At 48.1% G+C, this 27630-nt stretch overlaps 1 protein-coding gene and 1 pseudogene across 1 annotated transcript in view; one reads left to right on the forward strand and one right to left on the reverse strand.

Moving 5' to 3' along the window:
* The window catches only part of ARHGAP40 (Rho GTPase activating protein 40), a 48513-nt gene that overhangs the window by 14595 nt on the left and 6288 nt on the right, over nt 1–27630 (reverse strand). The window contains exons 2-6 of the mRNA XM_025399830.1: nt 11781–11983; nt 8142–8359; nt 6087–6162; nt 5452–5600; nt 1314–1479 (exon numbers count right to left, since the gene is read on the reverse strand). Coding sequence (XP_025255615.1) covers nt 1314–1479; nt 5452–5600; nt 6087–6162; nt 8142–8359; nt 11781–11983 — 812 coding nt within the window. The remainder of the gene's footprint in view (nt 1–1313; nt 1480–5451; nt 5601–6086; nt 6163–8141; nt 8360–11780; nt 11984–27630) is intronic.
* Nucleotides 20580–21139, forward strand: LOC112633293 (annotated as a pseudogene).

The following is a 27630-nucleotide window of genomic DNA, read 5'->3' on the forward strand; positions in this document are numbered from 1 at the left end:
GTTTGGACCAATGGCATGGGAACTACATGATGCAAGCAGAGGCTTAAAATGCATTGTGTGGTAGAGTTTGCCCTCTGAGCTTCTGCTGTCACCATGACACTATCCTCCAGATGGCCAGCTGGTCCCAGGAGGACAAAAGACCTGAGAGCAGACCTACACTCAGCCAACAACTTAGAGCCAAGCCCAGCCTAGATCAGCCAAGCTACACCCAGTTTACCCATAAACACGTGAGCAAGAGTAAAGAGTTCTTAAGTCATGAGTTTGGGGGTTGTTTGTTATGTAGCATTATCACGACAACCACTAAATGATACAATAACTGGAAAATGTCCAAAATTCTATACATATAATACTCTATAATATAGATCGATAACTATGATGTATTCTATTATATATAATGGAATTATGAAACAGGGTCTCATAGTTCTATATAGAGTTGAGACAGAGACTCTCTCTGTCACCAAGGCTGGAGTGCAGTGGCATGATCAAGGCTCACTGCAGCCTTCACCTCCCAGGCTAAAAGTGATCCTCCTACCTCAGTCTCCCGGGTAGCTGGGACTACAGGTGTGCACGCCTGGCTACTTTTTAATTTTTTGTAGAGACAGGGTCTCACTATGTCACCCATGCTGGTCTCAAACTCCTGGGCTCAAGTGACCCTGCCACCTCGGCCTCCCAAAGTGTTGGCATTACAGGAGCGAGTCACTGCTCCCAGACCATAATTATATAATATGAGGTGAAAAAAGGATACACACATACACACAAAGGAAGATAATGCACGAAAAATGCTTTTCTTAATTATATTTTTTCCTTTTTGTATTTTACTCTATTTCACAAATTTCCCACAACGAGCAGGAATTGTTTTCATATGCAGAAAAAAATGTAAACAGAAGGAATATAGAAGCTGAGCATACTGGCCGGGCACAGTGGCTCACACCTGTAATCCCAGCACTTTGGGAGGCCGAGGCAGGCAGATCACGAGGTCAAGAGATCAAGACTATCCTGGCCAACATGGTGAAACCCCCGTCTCTACTAAAAATACAAAAATTAGCTGGGCATGGTAGTGCACACCTGTAGTCTCAGCTACTCGGGTGGCTGAGGCAGGAGAATCGCTTGAACCCGGGAGGCGGAGGTTGCAGTGAGCCGAGATCGCACCACTGCACTCCAGCCTGGTGACAGAGCGAGATTCCGTCTCAAAAAAAAAAAAACAAAAAAACAAAGCTGAGCATCTCTCTCTTGGTGGGAGAGTTCGTGTACAGCTCCCTGGGAGAAAGCCAGGACTGTGGCCACAGGGCTTTCCCTGGGCCGGGGCTGCTCACCTGCCGCTTTCCACTTCCCCGCCTTGCTCCTCTTCAGGTCCAAGCCAAGGACGTCACAGAGCGCGGTCAGCTCTATGAGGGCCAGAGAAGGTACCTTCCTCATATCCTGCAGGGACAAGTCTCCTATCCTCGTCACGCCAAGTCTGCCTTTGGGGATGGTAAACTTCTATTAATAGAGAGGGAAGTAAAGACAATTTGTCAGGCTATGTGTCTGATGGGTATTTGGGGGCTCCCCCTTCTCCCCTGGGCATTTAGGCGGAAGGAAGAGCAGCGTGGATAAGAGCTGGTGCTCAGGAGTCCATCCTCAAGTCAAGTCCAAGCTCCACCTCTTGCAAACGGAGTGACATTCTGAGCCTCTGATTCCCCATCTATAATCATAAAATAGAGCCTACCTCAGAAGGTTTTTGCATGTCTGTTTTTTTCTTTGGAGACACTGTCTTGCTCTGTTGCCCAAGCTGGCGTACAGTGGCATGAACATTGCTCACTGCAGCCCCGACCTCCTGGGCTCAATTGATCCTCCTGCCTCAGCCTCCTGAGTAGCTAGGACTACAGGTATGTACCCCGACACCTGGCTAATCTTTATATTTTTTGTAGAGACAGAGTTTCTCTATGTTGCCTGGGCTGGTCTCAAACACCTGGGCTCGAGCGATTCTCCCACCTCAGCCTCCCAAAGTGCTGGAATTACAAGCATGAGCCACCACAACGGCGTCATACAATTTTAGTGGGAGCAAATGACCTAATGGATATAAAGTGCTTGGCACAGTCCCAAGCATATAGCGAAGTCTCAAGAAACGGAAACTGTTTTCACTGCCTGCCCTCCCACAAGAGGACCTGGAGAAGAGGCATCACCCCATGGGCTTCTTATTCTTGCTTCTACTCTTGCCCTTTGTTCCTCTCCCTCACCAGGTCTGCCCCCAGCCTTGGCCATGCCACTCGCAGAAATAAAGAATGCTCAACCCTGCCATCTAGAGGCCACATTGGGGATCTGCAGGCAGCTCCAGGCTTTCCTGCCACCCAAGATCAGAGAAGGCAAGCAGGAGGGCCAGGCTTGCTCAGCACTGCCTGGAGGGCGTGGCCAGACCACTTCCCAGTGCCCCTTTCGAGTGAGTGCTCAAAGGGAAAGAAATGGTAATTGATGCTTATAATACAGCCTAGTGCTTGAGGCATGAGCTATGGAGTCACACCCCCGGGGTTCAAATCCTTACTTTACCTGTGAGTGCAAGCAAATAATTTTACCTGTGTGTTCATCTGCAAAATGGAAGTGATAACAGTATCTACTTCACAAGACTGTTGGTAAGATTAAATTCAATAAAGTGTATGAAACATGGTGCCTGACACATAGTGAGTACTCAGTACTTATTACTACTTTTTAGTTTATTAACACAATTATCACCAGCTTAATAGAATGAAATTAAATCAAATATGTGAAGTAGTTGGCATAATGCTTAGTGTGTGGTAAAAGATCAACATGTGATGCTTTTAGCATTATTATTATTATTCACAGGAGAGTCTTGCTCTGTCGCCCAGGCCGCAGTGCAGAGGCGCAATCACAGCTCACTGTAACCTTGAACTCCTGGGCTCAAGTGATCCTCCTGCCCTAGCCTCCTGAGTAGCTAAGATTACAGGCACACACCACCACACCCAACTTTTTTTTTTTTTTTTTTTTTTGAGACGGAGTCTCAATCTGCCACACAGGCAAAAAATTAAAATAAATAAATACATATAAACGTTATTTGATGTACTATCACTAATGGAAAATATTATCACTAAGAGAAACTAGGTGTAGAGTACGTGGGAGTTCTGTTTTTGCAACTTGCTGCGGACCTAAGAAAATTCCATCTGAACGAGTGGAAGTACTCTCACATTGGAATAGAGGCTACTGCAGGGGTGGGGCTGGTGTCCTAAGCAGTAGAGTGTGGTAGTCAGCTGGGAAGGCTCCGCGGTCAGGCTGCCAGGAGTTCCTGTCCTGGCCTTTGTGGGAGCCAATTCTGTCACTTCTCCTCTCTGAGCACCACGATATGGTCTGGCTATGTCCCCCACCAAATCTCATCTTGAATTCCCATGTGTTGTGGGAGGGGCCCTGTGGAGGTAACAGAATCACGGGTGCAGGTCTTTCCCCGGCTGTTCTCGTGATAGTGAGTAAGTCTCATGAGATCTGATGGTTTTAAAAAGGGGAGATTCCCTGCACAAGCTCTCTTCTCTTGTCTGCCACCATGTGAGACATGCCTTTCACCTTCCACCATGATTGTGAGGCCTCCACAGCCATGTGGATCCATAAGTCCATTAAACCTCTTTCATGTCTTTATCAGCAGTGTGAAAACAGACTAACACATGCCACTTCTCTCTTTTTTTTTTTTTTTTTTTTTTTTTTGAGACAGGGTCTTACTCTGTGGCCCAGGCTGGAGAGCAGTGGTACAGTCATAGCTCACTGTAGCTTCAACCTCTAGGTGCAAGTGATCCTCCTGCCTCAGCCTCCCAAGTGGCTAAGACTACAGGCCTGCACCATCATGCCTGGCTATTTCAAAAGTTTTTTGTAGAGATGCGGTATTGTCATGTTGGCCAAGCTGGTCTCAAACTCCTAGACTCAAGCAATCCTCTCGCCTTGGTCTCCCAAATTGCTGGGATTACAGGTGTGAGCCACTGTGCCCGACCCTATTTCTCTTTTTTTCTATCATACAGTCAGGGAGCAATGAGGGCACTGGAAGCCTTGGGAACAACGTCCTGGGCCAGGGCAGCCCTCAGTAAAATGTTACCTAAGATTGCATCAACTGCATCATCACGTGGTCAAAGAAGAAATACTTCCTTTAGTAATAGAGGGACTGTGAAAGACTATATTTACTCCATGAGAGAAGTCAGAATAGTGGTTATTCTGCAGGGAAAGGAATTACCCAGGAAGGACATGGGGGAGCTCAGGTGGGGTAGGAAGTTGCTTTCTTTCTTTTTTTTTTTTTTCCCTGTATTACAAGTCATCAAGCAAGGGAGGAAGCTTCTGTACTGATTTGGCGGTATTTACACAGGCATACACACCAAGCTGTACATGGTAAATATCTGTGCACTTTACAGCGAGTTACAGTTCAATCTTTAAAAACCTAACTATCAATGATTACATCCTATTTGGAAGGAACTATGCTGGGATAACTGAATATTTTGGAAAAAAAGAATGGCCAGGTGCAGTGGCTCACACCTGTAATCCCAGCACTTTGGGAGGCTAAGGCTGGAGGATTGCTTGAGCCCAGGAGTTTCAGACCAGCCTGGGCAATGTATAAAGAACCTAACTCTAAAAAGTGTTTAAAACTTAGCTGGGCATGGTAGCATGCAACTGTAGTCCTAGCTACTTGAGAGGCTGAGGTGTAAGGATAGCTTGAGCCTGAGAGGTTGAAGCTGCAGTGAGCTGAGATGGCACCACTGCACTCCCGCCTGGGTGACAGAGTGAGACCTTGTCTCAAAGAAAAAAAAAGAAGGAAAGAAGGAAAGAAAGGAAGAAGAAAAGGAAGGAGGGAGGGAAGGAAGGAAGAAAGGAAGGAAGGAAGGAAGGAGAAAGAAGAAAGAAAAAGAAAGAAAAGAAAGAAAAAGAAAGAAAGAAAAGAAAGAAAAAGAAAGAAAGAAAGAAAGAAAAGAAAGAAAGAAAGAAAGAAAGAAAGAAAGAAAGAAAGAAAGAAAGAAAGAAAGAAAGAAAGAAAGAAAGAAAGAAAGGAAGGAAGGAAGGAAGGAAGGAAGGAAGGAAGGAAGGAAAAGGAGGAGGAGGAGGAGGAGGGAAGGGAGGGAGAGGGGGAGGAAAGAACAGAACTAAAATATTGGGTCTCTCTCTGTCACTCCAGGCACTAAAATTAATTTTAAAAGTAACTAGAACAACATGTTGATGGACAGTTATGAACTTGCTGGAGGAGGAAGGGCTTTCTAAGGATAAAAACAAAGAGCATGGAGACAATACTGACAGGACTGTTAGACTGTAAGCACTCTGCTCCCCAGTCTTGACACCCAGTGGTCACTCAGTAAAAATTTGTGGTACGAATTAAATGAATAAATGATTGGGCAACTTTTGTGCTGGGTGCCTGTCAGTGTGGAAGGTGTGAAGAGACAGGTGCTGGTGCCTGAGCACGGGGGACCTAGCCACCAGCCCCGTGGACAGCATCCTCACCGGCAGGGAACACTTGCCCCAGGCAGAGGTGCCTCGCTGGGATGGCCTACTCTTCTGCAGGAGCACCGCAGCTTGTTCTGAGTAGGCAGAGTCCATGTTGAAGGCTTCTTCCCTCCCAGCCTGCTCCTGCGGCCCCCCAGGCTCTGCTGCTTCGGGGGAAACAAAGCAGAAAGGCAGTGAGAACTGGCTGCCAGAAAGCAAGTGCTTGGGTTCAGAACTTAGGCCCTTAGTCCTAAGAAGTGATCTCGCAACTTAAGTTCAAAGCCCCAGGATCAAATAATTAGGTTTAGGGCTCAGGCTCACTGCCCAGGAAGTGATTTCCTATCTATGGCCCCTTACCCCCAGGAAATGATAGCTAAGACCCTCACTGCCCCAGGAAGTGATTTCCTAGATAAGGCCAATTGCCCAGGAAGAGATTTTTCCCATCTTGAGGCCCATGGGCCTGATGGCAACAACTCACTTAAGGGCCCAACCTGTCCCCTCAGGGTTCCTCCCTACTGCCCTTGAGCAGGGAAGGCAGGGAGTCAGCAGGAAGTGGGAAATGCTGGGAGCTGCGCACATTCTCTTACTTCACAGAGCAGCCCTTTATGCAGCCTGGACGGTTCTCAGGGCCCTGGAGAATGAAGATCATTTACCTGGAGGAGACTTAGAGGCTTCGGAACTGAGCTGGGCCCCGTTCATACCAGAGTCCCCATTCTCTGACGACATTTTCTATGCAAATTACAGACAGTGCCCAATTACTCATGTGGGAAGCCGACAATGCTCACACAACCCCGGGAGACAGGAGCCACCCACAACCCCTTTTCACAGATGAGCCGCTGAAGCCCAGAGAGGCTGAGTTACTTGCCCAAGGTCCCACAGCTGCTAATTTGGGAACGGGCACTGGGGCCCAAGTCTGGCTGGCTCCAATGCCTGTGGTTTTAATCACTGTTATGCCACTTCAGAGGTGCTCCAAGAGAGATGATGCCCACAACCGATCAGGCTTCAAGTGTCAGCAGGATACACAGTGACAATAAAAAATATTTTGTGCCGGCCGGGTGCCGTGGTTCACACCTGTAATCCCAGCGCTTTGGGAGGCCGAGGCAGGTGGATCATGAGGTCAGGAGATAGAGACCATCCTGGCTAACATGGTGAAACCCCGCCTCTACTAAAATACAAAAAATTAGCCGGGCGAGGTGGCGGGCGCCTGTAGTCCCAGCTACTCGGGAGGCTGAGGCAGGAGAATGGCGTGAACCTGGGAGGTGGAGCTTGCAGTGAGCCGAGATCACGCCACTGCACTCCAGCCTGGGCGACAGAGCGAGACTCAGTCGCAAAAAAAAAAAAAAAAAAAAAAGTATTTTGTACTGCTAATGAGGTAGGAGGTGGGACTTTGGCTGAAACAGGGAAGAGGCAAAAACACCTCTCCGTAAGACATGCCCACAGTGCCATGACAGTTTACCATTGCCATGGCAACACCTGGAAATTACTGCTCCTTTTCTAGAAATTTCTGAATAACTCACTCCTTAATTTGCATTTAATTAAAAGGCAGAACTGCTCCTGAGCTGCTGCTCTGGACACACTGCCTACGAGCTGGCCCTGCCCCTGAGCTGCTGCTCTGCACACACTGCCTATAGGGCGGCCCTGATCTGCAGCAGCAGTCACGCTACTGTATCACGGCCGCCTCCATAAAATTGTTTTCTTCTACCACCAGCTCACTCTTGAATTCTTTCCTGAGTGAAACCAAAAGCTTCCATAGCTAATACCCAGTTTTGGGGCTTGCCTGCCCTGCACTGATAACAATTATATAGGAAGAACCTAGGCTTTCAGGCTCACCCAAGGACACACAGTGGCAACAGGCATATACGCAGTGGCATGCATGGGAGGTGAAGACCTACATGCAATGTAGGGACATAGTGGAAGGCAGGGAGACATATGTGTGCAAGCCAATGCACTCTAAATACACACACACCAACAAACACACAACACACACCCCCACACACCCCAACACACACAAACACCAACACATACACACACACCAACACACACACCCCAAAACACACACACCAACACACACACCAACACACACCCCCAACACACACACCCCAAAACACACACTCCCAACACACACACCAACACACACCCCCAACACACACACCCCAACACACACACCCCCAACACACACACCCCAACACACATGCACACATACCCCAACACACATGCACACATACCCCAACATACACACCAACACTCAGACACCAACACACACCAACACACACATCAACACACATAGCAACACACACAACACGCACACATCAATACGCACACCCCAACACACATCAATACACACCAATACACACACACTAACACACACATATTCCAACACACACACCAAAGCACACACACCAACACACATCAACATACACCAACACACACATCAACACGTACACCCAAACACACATCAACACACCCCAACACACAGACCAACACACACACACTAACACACACATATTCCAACACACACATATTCCAACACACACACCAACACACATCAACACACACACCAACACACATACCAACACCCACACACCAACACACACACACATACACATACCAACACAGCCCTTCAGCAGGATCACTGCATCTCTCAGGCTGTCGTGGCAGCACAGAGATCCCAGTCAGACAGGGCCTGCAATGACCCATATGCCACTTACCGCTGAATTGAAGACCCCGAAGACATCCCTGACATCCCTGGCAGGTGTCTTGTGTTGTCTTCGCACTGAGCGAGCATAGATGTCCAGCCGGCGGCACACAGCGGCCACCTGGGTCTGTGTCAGGGTGGACAGGAGCTCCTTGTGATCGCTGTCCAAGCCAAGGCCACCAAGGAGGCCCGACAGGCCTGTGTCCTGCAGCCACTGGGATTCAGCTTCCCCTTCTGCCAATGGAAGTAGAACCCAGATGAACACACACAGCTCTGCACTCAGCCACACATGGTAACCAAAGTTCTGCACAGAAGCACACACTCACCTGGACACAGGAGTTTCTGCATATCTGATCATGAGACCTATTAACACCAACCAGACTCTTTGGGGGAGAAGATCTAATGAGCCTTCTGAGAATTGGGGGCGGGGTAGGGGGTACTGATGGCATTAGTCAGTGTATGGATGTCAACCCATAACATAGCCATCCCTGGAAAACAGAGCTGGCTGAAGGGCCCTGCATGTTCTGATTTTGGACCCACTTCTCTCCAAAGTAATGAACCCACTTCTCCAAAATCTGGCAGAGACCACCACAGGGTCACACGGGGTCTCGTTGGGAAGTTGGTGCTGGGTGTTGATGTCCCTTTGGGAAGTCCTCCATATTCAAGACCTTATTTGTGTTGGAATTGTCCCCTCGGCTATGCTTCCTAAGGAAACTGTCATAGTCCCATAGCAAAACCATCAGTTGGAATGGGAGGGTGTGTTAAGACTTCAGGATCTCGGGTCCTACCTCCAGGGATTCTGCTCCAGGAGTTCAGGCCTCACGCCTGATAATCGGCACTTGGAATGTCTTCCTCAGATTATTCTAATGCAATAGGGTCTCCAGATCACACTTGAGAAACACTGGCCTTATGGGGGAAATGCACAAGAGCTCGTACTGGAAGTTGAACACATGTGCGAGAGGATTGGTAGGGTGTACAGTTGTACCCCGTGTTGACCAAGTTAGTCAACAAAGTAATAATTGTTTTTAAAACTCAAACCAAACTGCTTTTATGGCAGCCTGGGTTTTGCAAAAGGAATAATCCAAGTCTTCCCCCAACATTTTCCCTGCACTTGGGAACCAGAACAGATGCCTCCAGGGCAGCTGCACCGTTGTGGGTCCATTCCTGACCTGTGCTGGCTGGTGGAGGTACTGATTCTATCACAATACCAGACATTTGTTTGTTTGTACAGGATCCTTTCAATGAGCCACTGTGTCTTGAAATGTAGGCATTCACCTACCACCTTTATAATTTTCATCTCTATCTAATTATCCCTGTAAAATTCCTTACCAAATATATCCCCTTAATCTTGGGCTACATTTTTTACTTAAATAAATCTATTTTAAAAGGAAACAAGATCCCTACCATAAATGGAGCATCCAACATCACCTGCCATGAATAGACATTGACGGGAAAAATAAGTTATTAACAATCCCTCTGGTTCAAGTTGGTGTCTGAATAAAAAGAAAAGATGGCCGGGCACGGTGGCTCATGCCTGTAATCCCAGCACTTTGGAAGGCCAAGGTGGGCAGATCACCTGAGATCAGGAGTTCAAGACCAGCCTGGCCAACATGGCGAAACCCCATCTACTAAAAATACAAAAATTAGACGGGTGTGCTGGTAAATGCCAGTAGTCCCAATTACTTGGGAGGCTAAGGCAGGAGAATCGCTTAAACCCAGGAGGGAGGTGGAGGTTGCAGTGGGCCGAGATTGTACCACTGCACCCTAGCCTGGGTGACAGAGTGAAACTCTGTCTCAAAAATTAAATAAATAAAAAGAAAAGAAAGGAAACAAAACAAAACAAAACAAAAACAATCTTGGCTCGATGCCACTCAGGATCCCTCAGCCCTGTGAGTCTAAAACAGCTCCTGTGTTTGTTTAGTTGCTCAAAGTGGCTTCTCTCTGACCCTATCTGACTCCACTCCCTGTGTATTGTTGGAAATTAGATGCCAGAGAGGCCACATGAAGGACCTCTTATGCAGGGCATCTCCTGAAACCACTTCTAGTATAACCAGGGATTTTTTTACATTCACAGTTGGAGGCACTGCATGTGACTATTAGGCCCTTAAGAGGTCTGCATCACCGCATCGTCTGTTTTGCCAAGCAGGGGCAAGCCCAGCTGAATTACATGCCAAACCAGGAAGGGTTCCATATGGAGCCCTTTCATTCCCTCATCTGCTGAACAGGTAAGGATGGAGGACGGGAATGTGCTTGGCTCTTTTCCAGGCACTGTGGACATAGCAGTGAAAAGGGCCGATGATGTCCCTGGGGGTCACAGGCACATACACAGTGAAGTGCACTAGGTAAAGTCAGGCAGTGATCATCGCTGTAGCAACGAATAGAGCAGGGCAGGAGCTGGAGAGTGATGGGGCAGAGGTGCTATTTTATGTAGGGAAGCTGATGAAGACCTCTCTGAGGAGGTAACGTTTGAGCCCAGTCCTGACTGGAGAGAACAAGCCGTGCAGATGCCTGGGGCAAGAGCATTTTAGGCCAAGGGATCAGTGAGGACAAAGGACTTGAGGCAGGAAAGTGCTTTTAGGGTCAAGGACCAGCAAGGAGGCCCGAGGACAGAAGTAGAGTGACAGCAAGTCAGGGTGGGAGGAGAAGAGCCAGGGAGGAGGCCCGAAGTCAATTATGTAAAGCCTGGTAAGTTATGATCTGGTGGCTTTATTACATGTCCCCAAATTCTTTGACTCTCACCCCATCAAGGGGTGGAGTCTAATTCCCCTCCTCTTGAACATAGCTGCATGCAGGATAACAGAATGCAGCAGAAGCAATGCTGTCTTTCTTCTAAAGCTGGGTCATAAGCAGCAAAACAGCTTCTACCCAGCTCTCTCTCTTGGCCTTGTGCTTGGAACCTAGCTGCCATGCTGTGAGGAAGCCCAGGCCACATGGGGAGCCCTCATGCAGATATTCCAGATGATAATCCCAGATGATACTCCCAGATGAGGCCCCCTGAAGGTCACATCCACCACCAGGCACATAGATGAGAAATCTTTTGAGATGACTCCAGCCCCAGCCACCATTTGATTGTAACTGCATAAGAGGCTCTGAGCAAGAACTGCCTAGCTGAGCCCACTCAACCCCTCCAACAGTGAAGTATAATAATAGTCATAATAATTGATTATTGTTGCATTATGCTGCTGAGCTTGAGGTGGTTTGTTACATAGTAGTAGATAATAGGGACACATAATTGTCTATTACTCTGAGATAGATGGAGAGATATTTGAGGATTTTGAGCAGAGGGCTTAGAATTTCCCTAGAACATTAGCTCTGTAGATAGGAGACTGTTTTATATTTACTGTTGTATCCCCAGTGCCTAAACAGTGTCTGGCACATAATACGGACTTAAAAAAATATTTCCTGAAGGACTCACTCTAAGGAGGGACATAATCTAATTAACTTTACTAAAAGATCGTCTTGACTATGGCATGGAGAACAGACAGTAAGGAGCACGGGTGAAGCAGGGAGAGCAGTGAAGAGGATACTGCACCAGTCCAGGCAACAGAGAAAATGCTGTCATGTTCTGGTTCATATGTGGATCCTCTCACATTTCTCTGCCTGGAATCAAGCCCTCCCACCAACCCTACAGGCCCCCGCCGGGATCCCTCACCCTCTGGAAGCTGGCCTTCATTCCCGCCACTGTCCTCTTCCCTCAGCTCATCTCTCTGTTGGATCCGTTCCACCTCCATCCAAAAGCCATCCATGCTGGAGCTCTCCGCCGAGGACAGCCGGGAGTGGGAACAGCCAGCAGGGCGTGGTTGCAGGGGATTCTTCTGGGGAAGCTGATTCATTCGGCCTGAGGAGGGGCCAGAGCTGTAGCAAGTGGGGAAGGTGCAGGGAGGTCAGCAAGTCTCTGCTCATGATGGGGGTTGTGCTGGGGCTTGTGGCTCTCCAGAAATCAGCCTGGGGCCCCTGGGGGCTAAGCAAGCTTCCTAGGCACGTTTCTCAGGGTGATCTCAGCAAATCAACTGGTGACCCATCACCCCTGTGGGATCCTTGCAAACCAGCAATGCTGCAGGGGACAGAGCAGAGCCATACTGCTTTGCTTGCTTCCACCTTCTTGGTGAAGGCGAACCGTCTTGGACATACGTACGGTAAATGCAGCATTCCCGAGAGGGGATTAAACACCAAGACAGGCGAGGAAATGACAGGGCAGTGTCTCACGGATCTCACCGAATTTTTACCCAGAGAGTCTCCTATCTCCTTCCCTCACACCTCCTCCTTTGTGAGTCTGGCTGCCAAGCCCTGGTTTTCCTGTTTGTATCACAGGGCACCTCATCTCCTCCCCTCTCCCAGCCAGCTTTGAACAGAGCAAGTACCCGATCACAGAGGCACTATACATCACTGAGCTAGTCTCATTCTTTCAAGGTGTTGAACCAAGGGCAGAGGGGTCAGTATCAGGCACGTGAACTGGAAGCCGTGTGGGGCTGGAGGGACTGGAGTGGCCAGTCTTCCAAGAGAAGCTGAGAGGAGACCCTCTGCAGCCATGGAGGGATGTGGGGTAACCTAAGCTTGATTTTCCAGGTCCCACTTGCAGCTTCTCATGATCCAGGCTATGTGGTTTACCCTAGAGCCCCCATTCCCACATCCTTCCCTTTAATGCCCCTCTTCTTCCCAAGCTACGATCAATGAATTTCTGCTTCATGCAATCAACGAATCTCAGAGTAAGACAGTGCAAGTCTCCTGGTCCATATAAATGAAGTCCAGGACTTCAGATGAGCTTAGGGACAAAATGCCTCTGTTGCTGGCCCAAATCCTTGAGAAACGGTGGGGCTGGTCATAATGGCAAAAATACTACACTGGAGTCATCTAGACCCTGACACGGGCCAGCAAACAGACCATAAACTACCCCTGCCAGAAGAGAGGGAAGAAATCCATTTCCCCAGTTTCCTTAAGTGGGAAAAGTGTATATTCTGCAAGTTCTATAGATAGTTAAGCTCCCATGTGGAAACAAACAAAAGGCAAAGAAAACCAATAAACATAGGTGGTTTGAACTGTCCTTTTAAAAAAACAAGACTCATTTGGATTAAAAAGGAAAAGTCATCCACATGCTGCTTTTTTAAAAAATACATACATATATGCTGTTCTGGGTTTTTTTGTTTGTTTGTTTGTTTGTTTTTGTTTTTTGAGACAAGGTCTGGTTCTATGGCCCAGGCTGGAGTGCAGTGGCGCGATATGACTCATGGCAACCTCCGCCTCCCAGGCTCAAGCCATCCTCCTACCTCAAGACTCTTGAGTAGCTGGGACTACAGACACACACAACCATGCCTGGCTAATTTTTGCATTTTTTGTAGAGACAGGGTTTTTGCCATGTCACCCAGGCTGTTCTCGAACTCCTGGGCTCAAGCAATCCGCCTCCCTTGGCCTCCTAAAGTACTGGGATTACAGGAATGAGCCAGTGAGCCCAGCCTTAAAACAGATTTTTGTTAGCTATATTTTCCATTATAAAATCAATATGCAGTTATTGTAAAAATTCCCAGCAATGCAGAAGTGAGCAAAGTAGAAAATGAATCATTCTCCTGCGACTGCGACCACATTTTCCGTGCTAACACCTTGGTGTGCAGACATCTCATATTTCTCCCCTGGCATATTTAACCTAAAGGCAGGCACTCTCTTCTTCACTCAGGGGACATTGTTTTGGGCTCATGTCAGCCAAGACCCAGAACTCAAGTCCTCCACCAGCCCCACAACAGTCCCATGCACGCTAAGCATTTGATAGCTCTTTACTGAGGAGCTGGATGCTCACAGGCGGGTCCCCCACACAGCGCGTTTACTTGAAATACCCCCATCTCCTTTTGATGGAAGTTTGGGTTGTATCTATTCATCAATATCACAAACAATACCATCTGTTCCCTTTGCTCCTTTGTACAGTAGAAGAGAATCCTAGAAGCAGAATTGCTGAAGCAGAGGGTTTGTGAACTCTTGCCGCATGACCTCTAAAAAAGGACTATTTTATTGGATGTTTGTTTCGACTTTACGTCTGCTGCCTGCTTAGCCCCCTCTTGTGGGATCCCATCCCCTGGAGTCCCTGAAGGCGTATTTTGCCCTCAGCCTATGACTTCACTCACTGTTGTCCCATCCGTTTCTGGAGGTGTAATCTAGGACCTGGGGCTGGCTCCATGGATGTGCGACCTGTGCAGTCACACAGGGCCCAGGTTCGGAAGCAGCCCACACTTGGTTCAGAGCTCTGCTGTCACCATCTCAAAATTCTTAACAATGTTTGAATGAGGGACCCATGTTCTTTCTGCCCATGGCCTGTCCTGCCAGGATTTTACCATAGACCCCGGCTTGTGGCTTCCTCCCAGGCAGCCTGCCCACACAGAGCTCAACTCCAAGTCCTAAACAATTCCATCCTGAAACAGACTCAAAATGTGGTAAAGCAAAGAAACCTCCAGTCGGCCAGAGCCTGAAGGAAGGGACATGGCGCAACCTCCTGGCAACAGCTCCAGCATTTGCACAGAGCAGAAGCTTCACTGGAGACCAAGTCCCAGTTAATTATAAAATTGGCTGTTGCGCTCTATTTATGCTTTTTGAGAAAACTACTAGTCAGTGCCTCCTGCGAATCTGTTTGGCACCCCATGCTGGGGGCACAGCTCCGTTTCCTTGGTTGCTTTGCGATTCACTTTGAAATTACCGACATCTGTGTGTTTTCGTGACAATTTGAAAACTGCAGCGACTAAACCCAAGCAAAATTGTCAACACTGTCACCATTTGATAGCTAAGCAGTGAGGGGGCAGCAATTATTTCTTTGGAAGAACATTCTGAGGAGGTCAGAGAGGGGCACAGGAAAGAACAGAAACAAAATGAAACACCCACAGTGCTAAAGGTGTCATTGTTCCAACATTGCATTTTGCAGCGTGGCGGTGAGTACCCCTCTTCTAGGAAGAGAACGATAGGAAGAGAACACATCCACAAAAGGTGTTCAGAGCCTCACAAATACAGCTGATGCTTTGTTTTGTTTCCAGCGCTTCGTTGAGGTATAGCGCATGCAGAAAAGTACGCAGGTCCTAAATATACAGCGCGGCCTCCAGTTGTAATTTGGTTTTTTAAACCTTTACCGAGTACTTACTACACACCCAGAGGCAAACATGTTCAAGCATCAGTTTATTTCTTTTTTTTTGAAAAAGGTCTTGCTCTGTCTCAAGTGCAATGGCATGATCATAGCTCACTGCTGCCTCAAAGTCTTGGGCTCAAGCAATGCTCCCACCTCAGCCCCCCAAGTAGCTAGAATTATAGGCACATGCCACCATGCCTAGTTAATTTTTGATTTTCGGTAGAGACGAGGTCTTGCTATGCTGCTCAGGCTGCCCTCAAATGCCTTGACTCCAGTGATCCTCCCAAAGTGCTGGGAGTCCACATGTAAGCCATCAAGCCTGGCCAAGCCTCAGTTTAATACATCAGTCCCATGTGGGGGTGCTATTGTCTCCAAATTACCAACAAGGAAACAGACACAACAGGATTGGGGGACTCACCCAGACTTATCCCATTGGCAAGTGGCAAAACTCGGATTTGAACCCAGGTTGCAAGGCCCAGTGCCAGGGCACTTCACTGCCATACTAGATGATTTAGGGAGGCCCCAGGTGTAAATGAAATAATCTAAATGCATTTTTTCTTCCCCACTCTAGACACTGTGCCCCTCTCAGAGTTCCCTGTCTCATCAAATGGTTCCATCAAGCACTCTGAGAGCCACTCCTCACACCCTTTTTGGTGTCTCCACATTCCATGAACCTCTAATGAATTTTACCTTTCATACAACTCTTCTATCCACTAACTTCTGAACCACCACTCTGGCCCAAGCCACCATCACTTCTCGCCTGAACCACAGCCTCATCGCAGTCTTCCTATGTTTCTTCTATATATCCTTCTCTGGTTCAGAAAGATCTTCCAAGCTCCCAGAACTGGCCTTTCACTGCATCGAGGAATCCTCATGGTATCCCAGGACCTTGAGGATAAAATCCAAATGCCTTATGAAGGCATTGGGCTGACCTGCCTATGCTTCTAGCCTCGTCTCACATACCTCCTTCTTCCCTCTGCCTGGAATGTCCCTCCCTTGTCTGCTAACTACCCTTCAGGTCTCAGACTCAAAGTCACTTCCTCAAACACAACTTTTCTCATCCCTAACCTGGATTAGGTCTCTGCTCTTTGCTTTTCTATAACACATTCATTTCTATTGGAACTATTTATTTCTTGGCTTCTCTATTCCCTGCTGTCTTCCCAGTGCCTAGAACACTGCCTGGAATATCGTAGTTGTAGCGGATACCATGTATGGCCCAACATTCTTTCACAGTTCTCCCATGGGGAGGTGGGGCCTGTGTCTCCTCCCCTTGAATCTGTCAGGCTGTGACAGCTTCAGCTAAGAGAACACAGCAGAGGTCAAGTGATGAGACTTCTCCGTCTGGTCATAATGACCAAGCTGATCCCACCTGCCTCTCTCACTCTCTGCTTGCTCCTTGGAACGGGTTGCTACATTGAGAAGCTCAGGCCAAGTGCCAGGTCACATGCAGGTGCCCCAGTCGACAGCCTGAGCCGAACCTCACCCTTGAATTGTTTTAGTGTAGGTGTCAGACACGTGAGTAGAGAAACTTCCAGACAGATGACTCCAGTCCCCAGCAAGAAGTCACCCCCAGCCGTTCAGTCTTCCCAGGTGACACCCCAGACATCACGGAGCAGAGGGCAGGTACCCTTGCCCGCTCTGTCCCAATTCCTTACCCATCGAATCCCTGAGCAGAATAAAATGATGGTCGTTAGGTGCCACAAAGCAATAGATAAACTGATTTGTAAATTTAGAAGTCAAGAACTTTGGGCTGGGCGCGGTGGTTCACGCCTGTAATCCCAGCACTTTGGGAGGCTGAGACGGGTGAATCACAAGGTCAGGAGTTCAAGACCAGCCTGGTCAACATGGTGAAACCCCATCTCTACTAAAAAATACAAAAAATTAGTGGGCGTGGTAGCGGGTGCTTGGAATCCCAGCTACTCAGGAGGCTGAGGCAGGAGAATTGCTTGAACCTGGGAGGCAGAGATTGCAGTGAACCGAGATCGCACCACTGCACTCCAGCTCAGGTGACAGTGTGAGACTCCGTCTCAGGAAAAAAAAAAAAAAAGTCAAGAAATTTGGCTCTAGTGTCAAATGGGTCTGAATTTGAATCCTAGATTTGTTGTTTATTAGCAATGTCACCTTGGGGAGTCCCCAAACCTGGCTGGGCCTTAGCTTCCTCATTTTAATATGAAGCTAAGAGACTACCTTGGGCAGTGTAGTGTAAGAGCCGATTCACTCATTCAGCAAATGTTTATTGAGCCCTTACTGTGGCCAGTTACTAGGAAGCGAATATATATAAGGTGCTTAGAACAGGAAGTCCTCAGTCAATGTAGTTTGATCAATATATGTTGCTTCTGGGCTTTTCCTATCTGAGATTCAGACAGGGCAAGTGATTCACCCAAGACTGCCCAGCCAGTGAGTGGCCTCTAGTTCCTGTCCTGCAGAGTGGTCAAGGGCTTACAAGCGCAGACCATGGAAGAAATATATTCCCGCAGAGAGTCAGAGGGCTGGAGCCCTCACAGTGGCTTGGAGCCTTCCTGAATGCAAAGCCCTTCTCTCCACACACACGAACTTTCCCCCCAGGTGGCCTGGAAGATGAGGCAGGGCCTAGAAGTCCTCGGCTCCCATCCAAGCTCCCCTGCTCATGCTCTGTGCAGCTGTGGGCATGTCCCTTTTCCTCTATGGACCTCAGCTTCCAAGTCTGTAAAATGGGAAGGCAGGGGTAGAGAAGGGGGCTTTGCAAGGTAATCTTAGTGAGATCCTTGCCCCTGAGGTCACAGCAGGCAGTGAGAATAATATGACAGTGGAGCAAAGGCCTTTCCCAAAGGGCAGGGCTGCAGAAACCCATGCAAGGCTGAGAGCCACAGAAGCGAGAGCCTGCTCAGCGAAGCCGAGAGCCGGCATGACCGAGGGAGCAAGAATGCGGGCCATCGGGATGAGCCGGTGGAGGTGTGGCCGAGCCGCCCCTCCAGCAGCCAAACCAGGTCAGCTCAGCCTGGACCTGCTGGGGCAGGGAGCATGGCCTGGCTTCAGCAACCCAGCCGAGGGCTTCCCCCGAAAGTGGTGAATAGGGCTTTGGGGGCAGCCTTCAATTCCACTGAGAGAGCCTGCCCTTGACCTCGCCACCCTGACTCTGACGAAATGCTGACAGCAGAGGGTGTGGCATTCCAGAGTTCAACAGGCTGAGTTCCGTCCCGACCTGACACCAAGGAATCTTGGGCGAGATGTTTCACCTGTCTTAGCCTCAGTTTCCTCTGCAAAGTGGGGGCCAGTCAGAGCTATCCTCACTGCGAGCATCACAGGAAATGTAAATGAGACGTCTGACAAAATATCTGGCCTATACTAGGTGCACAAGAAATGGGAATTATTGTAATAATAATAGGTACTATTATCATTATTGGCAGCATCACCATTATCCTCATCATAAGTATTATAGGTTACAGTGAGCGAAGGAAAAGGCTTTAGTCACAAGCTCAGGTTCTGTGGCCATAGGGACAAGTGACTCCAACACATGCCCTGGAGTGAGCTGGCATTGACTATTCTAACCAACAGGCATTAACAGTGACCTGCTGCAAGGTACTACTCTGAACACTGCATTAAAGTTCCTCAGGCCAGGCGTGGTAGCTCACACCTGTAATCCCAGTGCTTTGGGAGGCCAAAGCGGGTGGATCATGAGGTCAGGAGTTTGAGACCAGCCTGGCCAACATGGTGAAACATGTTGTATAATATACAAATAATTAGCTGGGCGTGGTGGCAGGCACCTGTAATTCTGGCTACTCAGAAGGCTGAGGCAGGAGAATCGCTTGAACCCAGGAGGTGAAGGTTGCAGTGAGCCAAGACTGTACCACTGCACTCCAGCCTGGGTAACAGCACGAGACTCCACCTCAAAATAAATAAATACATACATACATACATACAAACTTCCTCAAGCTCAGTACTAACAGCATGTCAGCAGGATGATTATTTGCTGTGAAGGAGGGCTGTCCTGTGTATTGTAGTAAGTTTAGCAGCATCCCTGACCTCTACCCACTAGATGCCAAAGCATCCCTCTCAGTTTTAACAATGACACATGTCTCCAGACCTTGCCAAATGTTCCCTGGGGAACACCATCATTCTGGCTGAGAAACACTGCTTAGCATGGATTAACTCATTTACTCTTCACAACTTATTATTGTCCCATTTTACAGATGGGAAAACAGAGGCACAGTGATTAAGTGCCTTCTGTAAGGTTACCTGACTAGTAAATGGCAGAACTGGATTTGACCCCAGGAAGTCTGGCTCTGTAGTCCATGTTCTCAACCACTGTTTAATAAGCTGCTTGTACAACAGTCTTTCCTCAATTGTGAATATTTTCTTTTCTTTCATTGGCCGGATGCAGCCTGCGGTTGGTGAGGGAATACCACTAGCCCAGATGTAGCCCCAGTTCTGCCTCTGATCAGCTGGGTTCTTATCCCTATCACCTGAGCCACAAAGTTGCTGGACTCTTTTGAACACGTCCCTTGTGCCATAATTATTTTTGGGTAATGATATGTTGTGGAGCGATGAATTTAGATTGCCCCCAGTGGGGCGGGCTGGAGGAGCAACAGATAGCCGCTGTTGGGCAGTGCCAAGCTTTACTTTGCTGAGCAGGGAATCTGAGGGAAGGTGACAAGTTGGGGGTGAAGGGAAAGGAGGGAGAGAGGTGGATGAGAGAGCTAGCCGCCATCAGGGAGTGGCTGTGTGGGATGCCTTGTGCCTTTGGCTCTGGGAAAACCCAGCATGCAATGTGCCTAGGTGGTGGGGTGGCCCTCTCACACTTCTATCAACACCATGAGAAGAGCCGTCCCTGGACAACTGCTGCCTGGGTCCCAGAATGAACACATGTGGCACAGACCACAGCCCAGTAAGCAGGGAGGAGTAAGTTCAATTGGACCCATGGCTAGAAATGGAGCTGCCCAGCAGAGCCTAGGGTAGAGCAGCTAATCCCCAGCCACCTTCAGACACAGCGGTGGGAGTATATGATCATCGCCTCGGGAAATGATCGCCGCTGGGTTTGGGGATCATTTGTCACACAGTGATAGCTGACAGGGACAGCACACTATTGCACAACCCCAGCAGCTCTGCGGTGAGCCCACTCTGCCACTCAAACACATTCCCGGGTACCAGGTGCACATGCCACTGGCTGTGTGCACGCTCCATGTTCCACCCTATCTCCAACCCCCAGATAAAGTGACTCACCCGGTTCTGAGTCAGGAATCAATGAAGGATAGGAATTGGGCCTCTTAGAGCAGAAATTGAAAGGCAATCTTGGGGAAAACGGTGGCCACACGCCTCCTCCGGGATGCTGAGGGGCCGGAGGAGACCATGAGGCCCGAGCTGGCTGCTCACGCTGCCATGGACATGGCCGAGGTCGAGTTCCTGGCTGAGAAGGACCTGGTTACCATTATCCCCAACTTCAATCTGGACAAGATCTACCTCACTGTGGTGGGTACCTGGGGCCTTTTAACCGTGGTTTACCAGTGGAAGTGCCCCCGTGGCTGGCAATTAACCTGAAGCAAAGACAGAAATGTTGACTGCTCCCTCCAGAGTGGATGGACGTAGGAAAGTTGGAGAAGATGAGGAATCATGAACGAAAGGAAGAAACTTTCACCCCAATGCCCGGCCCTTACTACATGGAACTTACCAAGCTCCTGTTAAATCATGCTTCAGACAACATCCCAAAAGCAGATGAAATCTGGACCCTGGTCAAGGACATGTGGGACACTCGTACAGCCAAACTCCGAGTGTCTGCTGACAGCTTTGTGAGACAACAGGAGGCACATGCCAAGCTGGATCACTTGACCTTGATGGAGATCAATACCAGCAGGACTGTCCTCACACAAGCGCTCAGCCACATGTACAAACTCCGCACAAACCTCCAGCCTTCGGAGAGTACTCAGTCTCAGGACTTCTAGAGAAAGGCCTGGTACAGGCCGCTTGCTGGGGGATGTGAGTGCTCAGGACAGGGTGAGGTACTCATGGTTCTGGAGCTCTAGAAGCACTTTCTAATGCATGAAAAACGTGTGATGGTGCAAGGAATGGATTCGTGACGTTGGAGAAGCAACAAGTTTGTGATTAGTCCTTAAAACTTAGCTCCCTGGGATGTTCTTCAATTCCACATCTGTTTCTAGAAATCAGCCTTCTCCGCCCCACCTCCGCACTTTTGAGAAAGAAAAAAGCTTTAGGCAAATAAGTTATCGCCCCTAGCAGAGCCACTTGGGTCTCCTGCATGGAAACCATCACACTTGGGTAAGTGTTCAGTGACTGGTAGGTGTAGATAGAGCAGGAGTGGCCATGTGGCCAACGGCTTTTTTCCCCCACTTCTTGATCCTGATTTCTTGGGCTAAATTTAGACTCTCCCACAGAGGTGGGTCACAGAGAAGGATGGTAGATGGTGCAGCTAATGATGCTGACCAGTGCTTATCCTCTAAACCCCAATCCACAATAAAAATAATGGACCCAACTCAAAGAAAGAAAAGAAAAGAAAAGAAAGAAAGAAAGAAAGAAAGAAAGAAAGAAAGAAAGAAAGAAAGAAAGAAAGAAAGAAAGAAAGAAAGAAAGAAAGAAAAGGAAGGAAGGAAGGAAGGAAGGAAGGAAGGAAGGAAGGAAGGAAGGAAGGAAGGAAGGAAGGAAGGAAAGAAAGGAAGGCAGGCAGGCAGGCAATCTCAGGGCACAGCCATGGGCATATGGGTGTGCCAGGGAATTGTGGGTGCACAGTCACTCATGAATGTGTACATAGCCATGTGTGCCTATGAAGAGGGTCTCTCCTCTGTTGCCTCAGGGCTTGCCAGGAGGTTTCGATTCTTCATGCCCATCTATATAGCTCACATAACTTAGTACATGATGACGACTTAAATGGTGACCCTCTGAATGTAACATTCTTATGCAGTGCACAACCTGAACATCAGGACACAGCAACACTCACATCTACGAAGCAATCCCTGTGGGGACAGGGTTAGGATGGGTGGGAATGAGATGTTATAAAAGGCAAATCTTATCTTTACATTTTTAAGTATCATCTTAACTGAGCTCCTAAAATCCCTCTGTGACTACAACTTTCCCATTAAGACGCAGAAGACTGGCTCATTCTGGACAGTGTGACCTTTCTTTGAATTATTAAATAATGCTTGCCACATCTCTTTCACATAACAATTGGGCTAGATCTGATCTGTGGGTTATGAAAGTCACAAGCTTGGCTATTTTGTGTTATAGACAACAAGAATAAAACATTCTGAAATGTAATTAATGTAATTTAGCTTCCTGAATCACACAGGAGGCTGGGCTGGGAGACAGGGAAGGCACAGCTATGGGTGCCCCCTTCAGCTGTTCAAGTTGGGCACAAATCAGAAGAACAGAGGACCCATGCTGGGCCCAAGAAGCTGCATCCTAGGTGTGGAGACCAGGCCCAGAAACCTTCTCCAGGGCAGGATGCTTCTCCACCCTGCCCATGGGCTGGAATCTCCCAGGGAGCTTGCCCCAGCCAGACCAATGACACCCAAACTGCTGGGAATGGGACCTGGGCACCAGTATCGTTGATTCCATTGCGCAACCACGGTTGGGAAGTCAGGAGTATCATTATGTTGCTGGGGTTCAGAGAATTGCATAGGTTTCAAGAGTTGGGTGGGAACTGACGGATTGCATCAAAATTCTCACATAACACTTCTGGGAGGGGCAGCCTGCATTTTTGAGATGGCTGGGGGAGATTAAGATACTGCCCACGACCTCTGAGATGACAAATATTTGCAACTGAAGATCACGATCTACCAATCTCCATCTGAGATAGCAAACCGCATCCCCTCACCATGTCCCCAACAAGCACCCTGGATTTTCACACCTTTTAAATAGCTTGCCATCATTTGAAAATGAGGAGGTCTCACATTTTTAAGTCCTCTAGTTCCAATTTCTCCTGGGAAAAAATAATCAGTGGAGATGATAATCCTGGGTCTCTGTCTCTAAGTGACAATTGGCTGAAGCCAAGTGGTGGCTGCCTCTTAAAACGGGCTTCCAGCCAGCAGCATAGCCCTGTGGTGCTTGCCAGAGAAGCTTTGAAAGTCGTTAAGTTGTGTAGGCTTGCCCTGATCCTTCCTTCGAACAAGGTTATAGACACTTGTGTGTCCCTTCCTGAGTCACTTAGATTGTCATCTTGATTTGTCCAATATTGTAGCCACTTGCCACCTGAGCGCTTGAAATATGGTATTTAGTATGAATGAGGAGCTGAATTTTTAACTCCTTCCTTCCTTCCTTTCTTCCTTCCTTCCTCCTTTCCTTTCCTTTCCTTTCCTTTCCTTTCCCTTTCTTTTCTTGCATTTTGAGACAGAATCTCACTCTTTTTCCCAGGTTGGAGTGCAGTGGTGCAATCTCAGCTCACTGAAACCTCTGCCTCTTGGGTTTAAGTGATTCTCCTGCCTCAGGCTCCCGGCTGGGATTACAGGCACCTTCCACCACGCCCAGCTAATTTTTGTATTTTTAGTACAGACAGGGTTTCTCCATGTTGGCCAGGCTGGTATCAAACTCCCAACCTCAGGTGATCTGCCCTCCTCGGCCTCCCAAAGTGCTGGGATTACAGGTGTGAGCCACCGTGCCCAGCCAACTTTATTTAATTTTAACTAATTTAAATTTAAAACTAGATACTTGTTTCATTTACTGGAAAAGGCCTAAATATGTTTAGAACAACTTGGGTACACAAATCTACTTTTCCAACTGTATATTTTATGAACTCTAAATATACGTTAAGGAGTTCTGATGAAAATTTAGCATCCTATCGGAGATTGCTGGAAATGAAAAATACACACTGGATTTTGAAGACTTCATATTTGAAAATGTAAAATATCTCATTAATGTTTTCTATTGATTACATGTGAACATATTCTGGACGTATTGGGTTAAATAAAATGTTGTTTTTATTAAAATAACATTAAGTATTAATGTCATTAATTTGATCATATTAAAAGTTTTAGACCAGGCACAGTGGCTCATGCCTGTAATCCCAGCGTTTTGGGAGGCCGAGGCAGGAGGATCATCTGAGCCCGGGAGTTGGAAATCAGCCTGGGCGACACAGCAAGACCCTATAGAAAAAAATTACAAAAATTAGCTGGGTGTGGTGGTGCATAACTGGAGTCCCAGCCGTTCAGGAGCATAGGCAGGAGGATTGCTTGAGCCTGGGAGTTTGAGGTTGCAATGAGCTATGATTATGTGACTGCACTCCAGTTTAGGTAAAAGGGTGAGACCCTGTCTCTAAAAACAAACAAACAAACAAACAAAAGTTTTAAATAGGCTTAACGCCCTCTGTAAACCAAAAATAAAATCCTAAGCCCCCCAGCCAATTGAACAGACCCACTCTCTTGGCCAAGGGAATCCCAGGGAAACCTGCAAAACTGAATTCATGGCCATGACGGGCCATGATGGGAGACGGGACACTCCTCATCATATGCTCCTCCCTTTTGTAGTTTAGGCACAGCATCTGACCAGCATTAATGTTAAAATAGATATCACAATTGCCAGGCATGGTGGCTCACACCTGTAGTCCCAGCACTTTGGGAGGCTGAGGCAGGTGGATCACTTGAGACCAGGAGTTCAAGACTAGCCTGGCCAACATGGTGAAACCCCATCGCTACTAAAAATACAAAAATTAGCCAGGCATAGTGGTGGGTGCCTGTAATCCCAGCTCCTTGGGAGGCTGAGGCAGGACAATCGCTTGAACCCCGGAAGTGGAGGTTGCAGTGAGCTGAGATTTCGCCACTGCACTCCAGCCTGGGTGACAGAGCGAGACTCTGTTAAAAAAAGAAAAAAGAAAAAAAAAAAAGACATCACAAGACTGACAAAATGGACTTTTTGTGACCATAACATAACCAATTATAAACAGGATCTATGGCCATGCCAGACGAAGGTGAACTTACACACCCCTACGAGCAACTCTGACCCGGTATAGTGGTTAACAGACTTCCTTCTCTTAAACATTCCTTTCTGCTGACTCCAAATTTTTAGACAAAGCTTTACGCCTCTAACCAATTGCAAATTAAAGAACCTCTGAATCCACGTATAACCTGTAAGTCCCGGCTTCAAGATGTGCCGCCTTTTCCGGCCAAACCACTTATACAGCTTCCATGCTTTGAGTTGTGCCTTTGTCTATAACTCCTGTCTCCCCTAAAATGCATAAAACCAAACTTTAATCTGACTACCATGGAGACACCTTCTCAGGACCTCTTGAGACTATGTTCCCCAGGCCAGGGTCTCTTACACTGGCTCAGAATAAACCTTAAAATATATTACAGAGCTTGGTTTTCCTATTCACACCTCGGTTCCACAATCCTCACCATGCCCTGAGAAGTTACACTCTGCCACGTGACTCCCTGAGGGTCCCACTTAATCCTTGTAGGCACCAGAGTTTACAACTCCTGGTCTATAACATCTTCCTAGCTGGTTTGGGGTAGGGGGGTGGCGCAGTGGGGAGAGCTTTTTAAGATCTTATGAAAGTTGTGGATCCTCTCTCCGGAAAATTGCACACACACAGAGATGTGTAACATTTAGACAATAATTTTAGTGGTTCTCAGATCTTTGAAGGTCCATACTTGAGCCCCAGATTAAGAACATCTGGTCTTTAAAGCCTTCAGAAAAGACCAGCAGGAAGAACATCAGGCAGGTTGCCGTGGTTACACCTCCTCTTAGGCTGGCCTAGGGCTGAGGCATGGCCTTATTATCCCTGTCTTTGCTGCACACACCTTCACAGGGAGGGCCTCATCGCTCACTCTTCCATTGTGCGCTCAAGGGCTTAAGAGCCAGATTGTCATCCCACCTTCAGGTCTCCTGGCCCTGGGGTTGCAGCCGGGCTCAGGGCTTGAAAGCAAACTCCAATCCCATCTCTCCTCTGCCCCGCTCTCTGCTCCAGCCAGTGTGAGCTACGTATACCCCTCAGAGGCACCAGGCTCCCTCTTCTCCTGGCGTTTTGCCCAGCTACTGCCAGGAACACTCTTCTCCTTCCCATCCTTGGCCTGCTCAGTGCCTACTTTGGGACTGAGCTGAGGCATCACCTCCTCCAGGAAGACTTCCTGCAGCCCTCCTACAGGTGTTGGGCTCACTGATGTCCTGGCACTTACCACCCTCCATAGTCATTGCCTGTTTCTTTTCTCCTTTATACTGGGACCTCTTTGATACCAGAGACATTCTATTTATTATTATACAAGCCCAGCTCCCAAAACAGAGCAGATACTGATAAATATTTGAAGGGTTAATACATTTAACTCAGTGGTTCTCAAAGTGGGGGCTCCAGACCTTCAGTATCAGCATCACTTGGGAGCCTGTTAGGAATGCACATTTTCAGCCCTCACCCCAGAACTACAGAATTAGAAACTCTGGGGGTGGGGTGCAGCAATCTGGGTTTGCACAAGCCCTCCAGGTGACTCCAAGGCACAGATCTAAGCCCCAGGTTGGAGGGAGGCAGGATGACTCCTGAGGGTGGAGGCAGGTGACTGAAGTTTGGAAAAGCAATGTGGAAGAGTGGCTGCGAGTAGGCAGAATAACCCCCCACTCCCCATTACTCCCTGGAATCTGTAAATGAGTGTGTTACATGGCCGAGGTGGGATGAAGGTTGCAGATGGAATTACAGTTGCTAATCAGCTGATTTTGGGGAGATTATTCTGGGTTGCCTAAGTGGGCCCAGTGAAACCACTAAGGCCCTTAAATGGGGAAGAGGGAGGCAGAAGAGTGAAAACCAGAGAGATGGTAGCATGAGAAGGACTCAGCCCGCCACTCTTGGCTTTGCCGATGCAGGTGGACCACAACTTAAGGAAGGCAGGTGGCTTCTTGAAGCTAGAAAATTGATTGTCCCCGAGAGCCTCCAGAAAGGATCACAGTCCTGCTGACACCTTGATTTTTAGACCAGTAAGACCCATTTTGGACTTCTGACCTCCAGAACTCTAAGACAATACATTTGTATTGTTTCAGTCACTAAATTTGTGGCCCTTTGTTACCGCCTCAACAGAAAACATTGACTGCAGTGGCTAAGGACCAAGGCCCTGGAGTCACACTGTCTGGGCCTAGGTCTGTCCTCTTGATGTGCGGCCTATAAAATCAGGGTAATGGTGGGATAGTATACAGAAGGCAGTGAGGATGAAATAAAGTAACGCCTGTAAAACATTCAGCCCATAGTAAGTACTCCGAAAACATGAAAACACAAGGCTGCATTCGGACCAACGAGCAGCCGACAGTCCTCTTCAGATGGGGCGAACAGCCCCAGGGGACAGAGCAGTAACTAGAGAACTAAAGGGGGAGTGGGCTGAGAAGAGGCTTCCTGGAGGAGGTGGTGTTGAAACTCCGTTTTAAAGGAACAGTCAGTGAATGTCAGGGAGGAAATGAGATATGCAAATCTCCCAGGAATGGGGGCAGGTCTTTTATGCTGGGAAGTGCAAAG

The sequence above is a fragment of the Theropithecus gelada genome, chromosome 10 (genome assembly GCF_003255815.1).
Source record: "Theropithecus gelada isolate Dixy chromosome 10, Tgel_1.0, whole genome shotgun sequence".
Classification (NCBI taxonomy): Eukaryota; Metazoa; Chordata; class Mammalia; order Primates; family Cercopithecidae; genus Theropithecus; species Theropithecus gelada.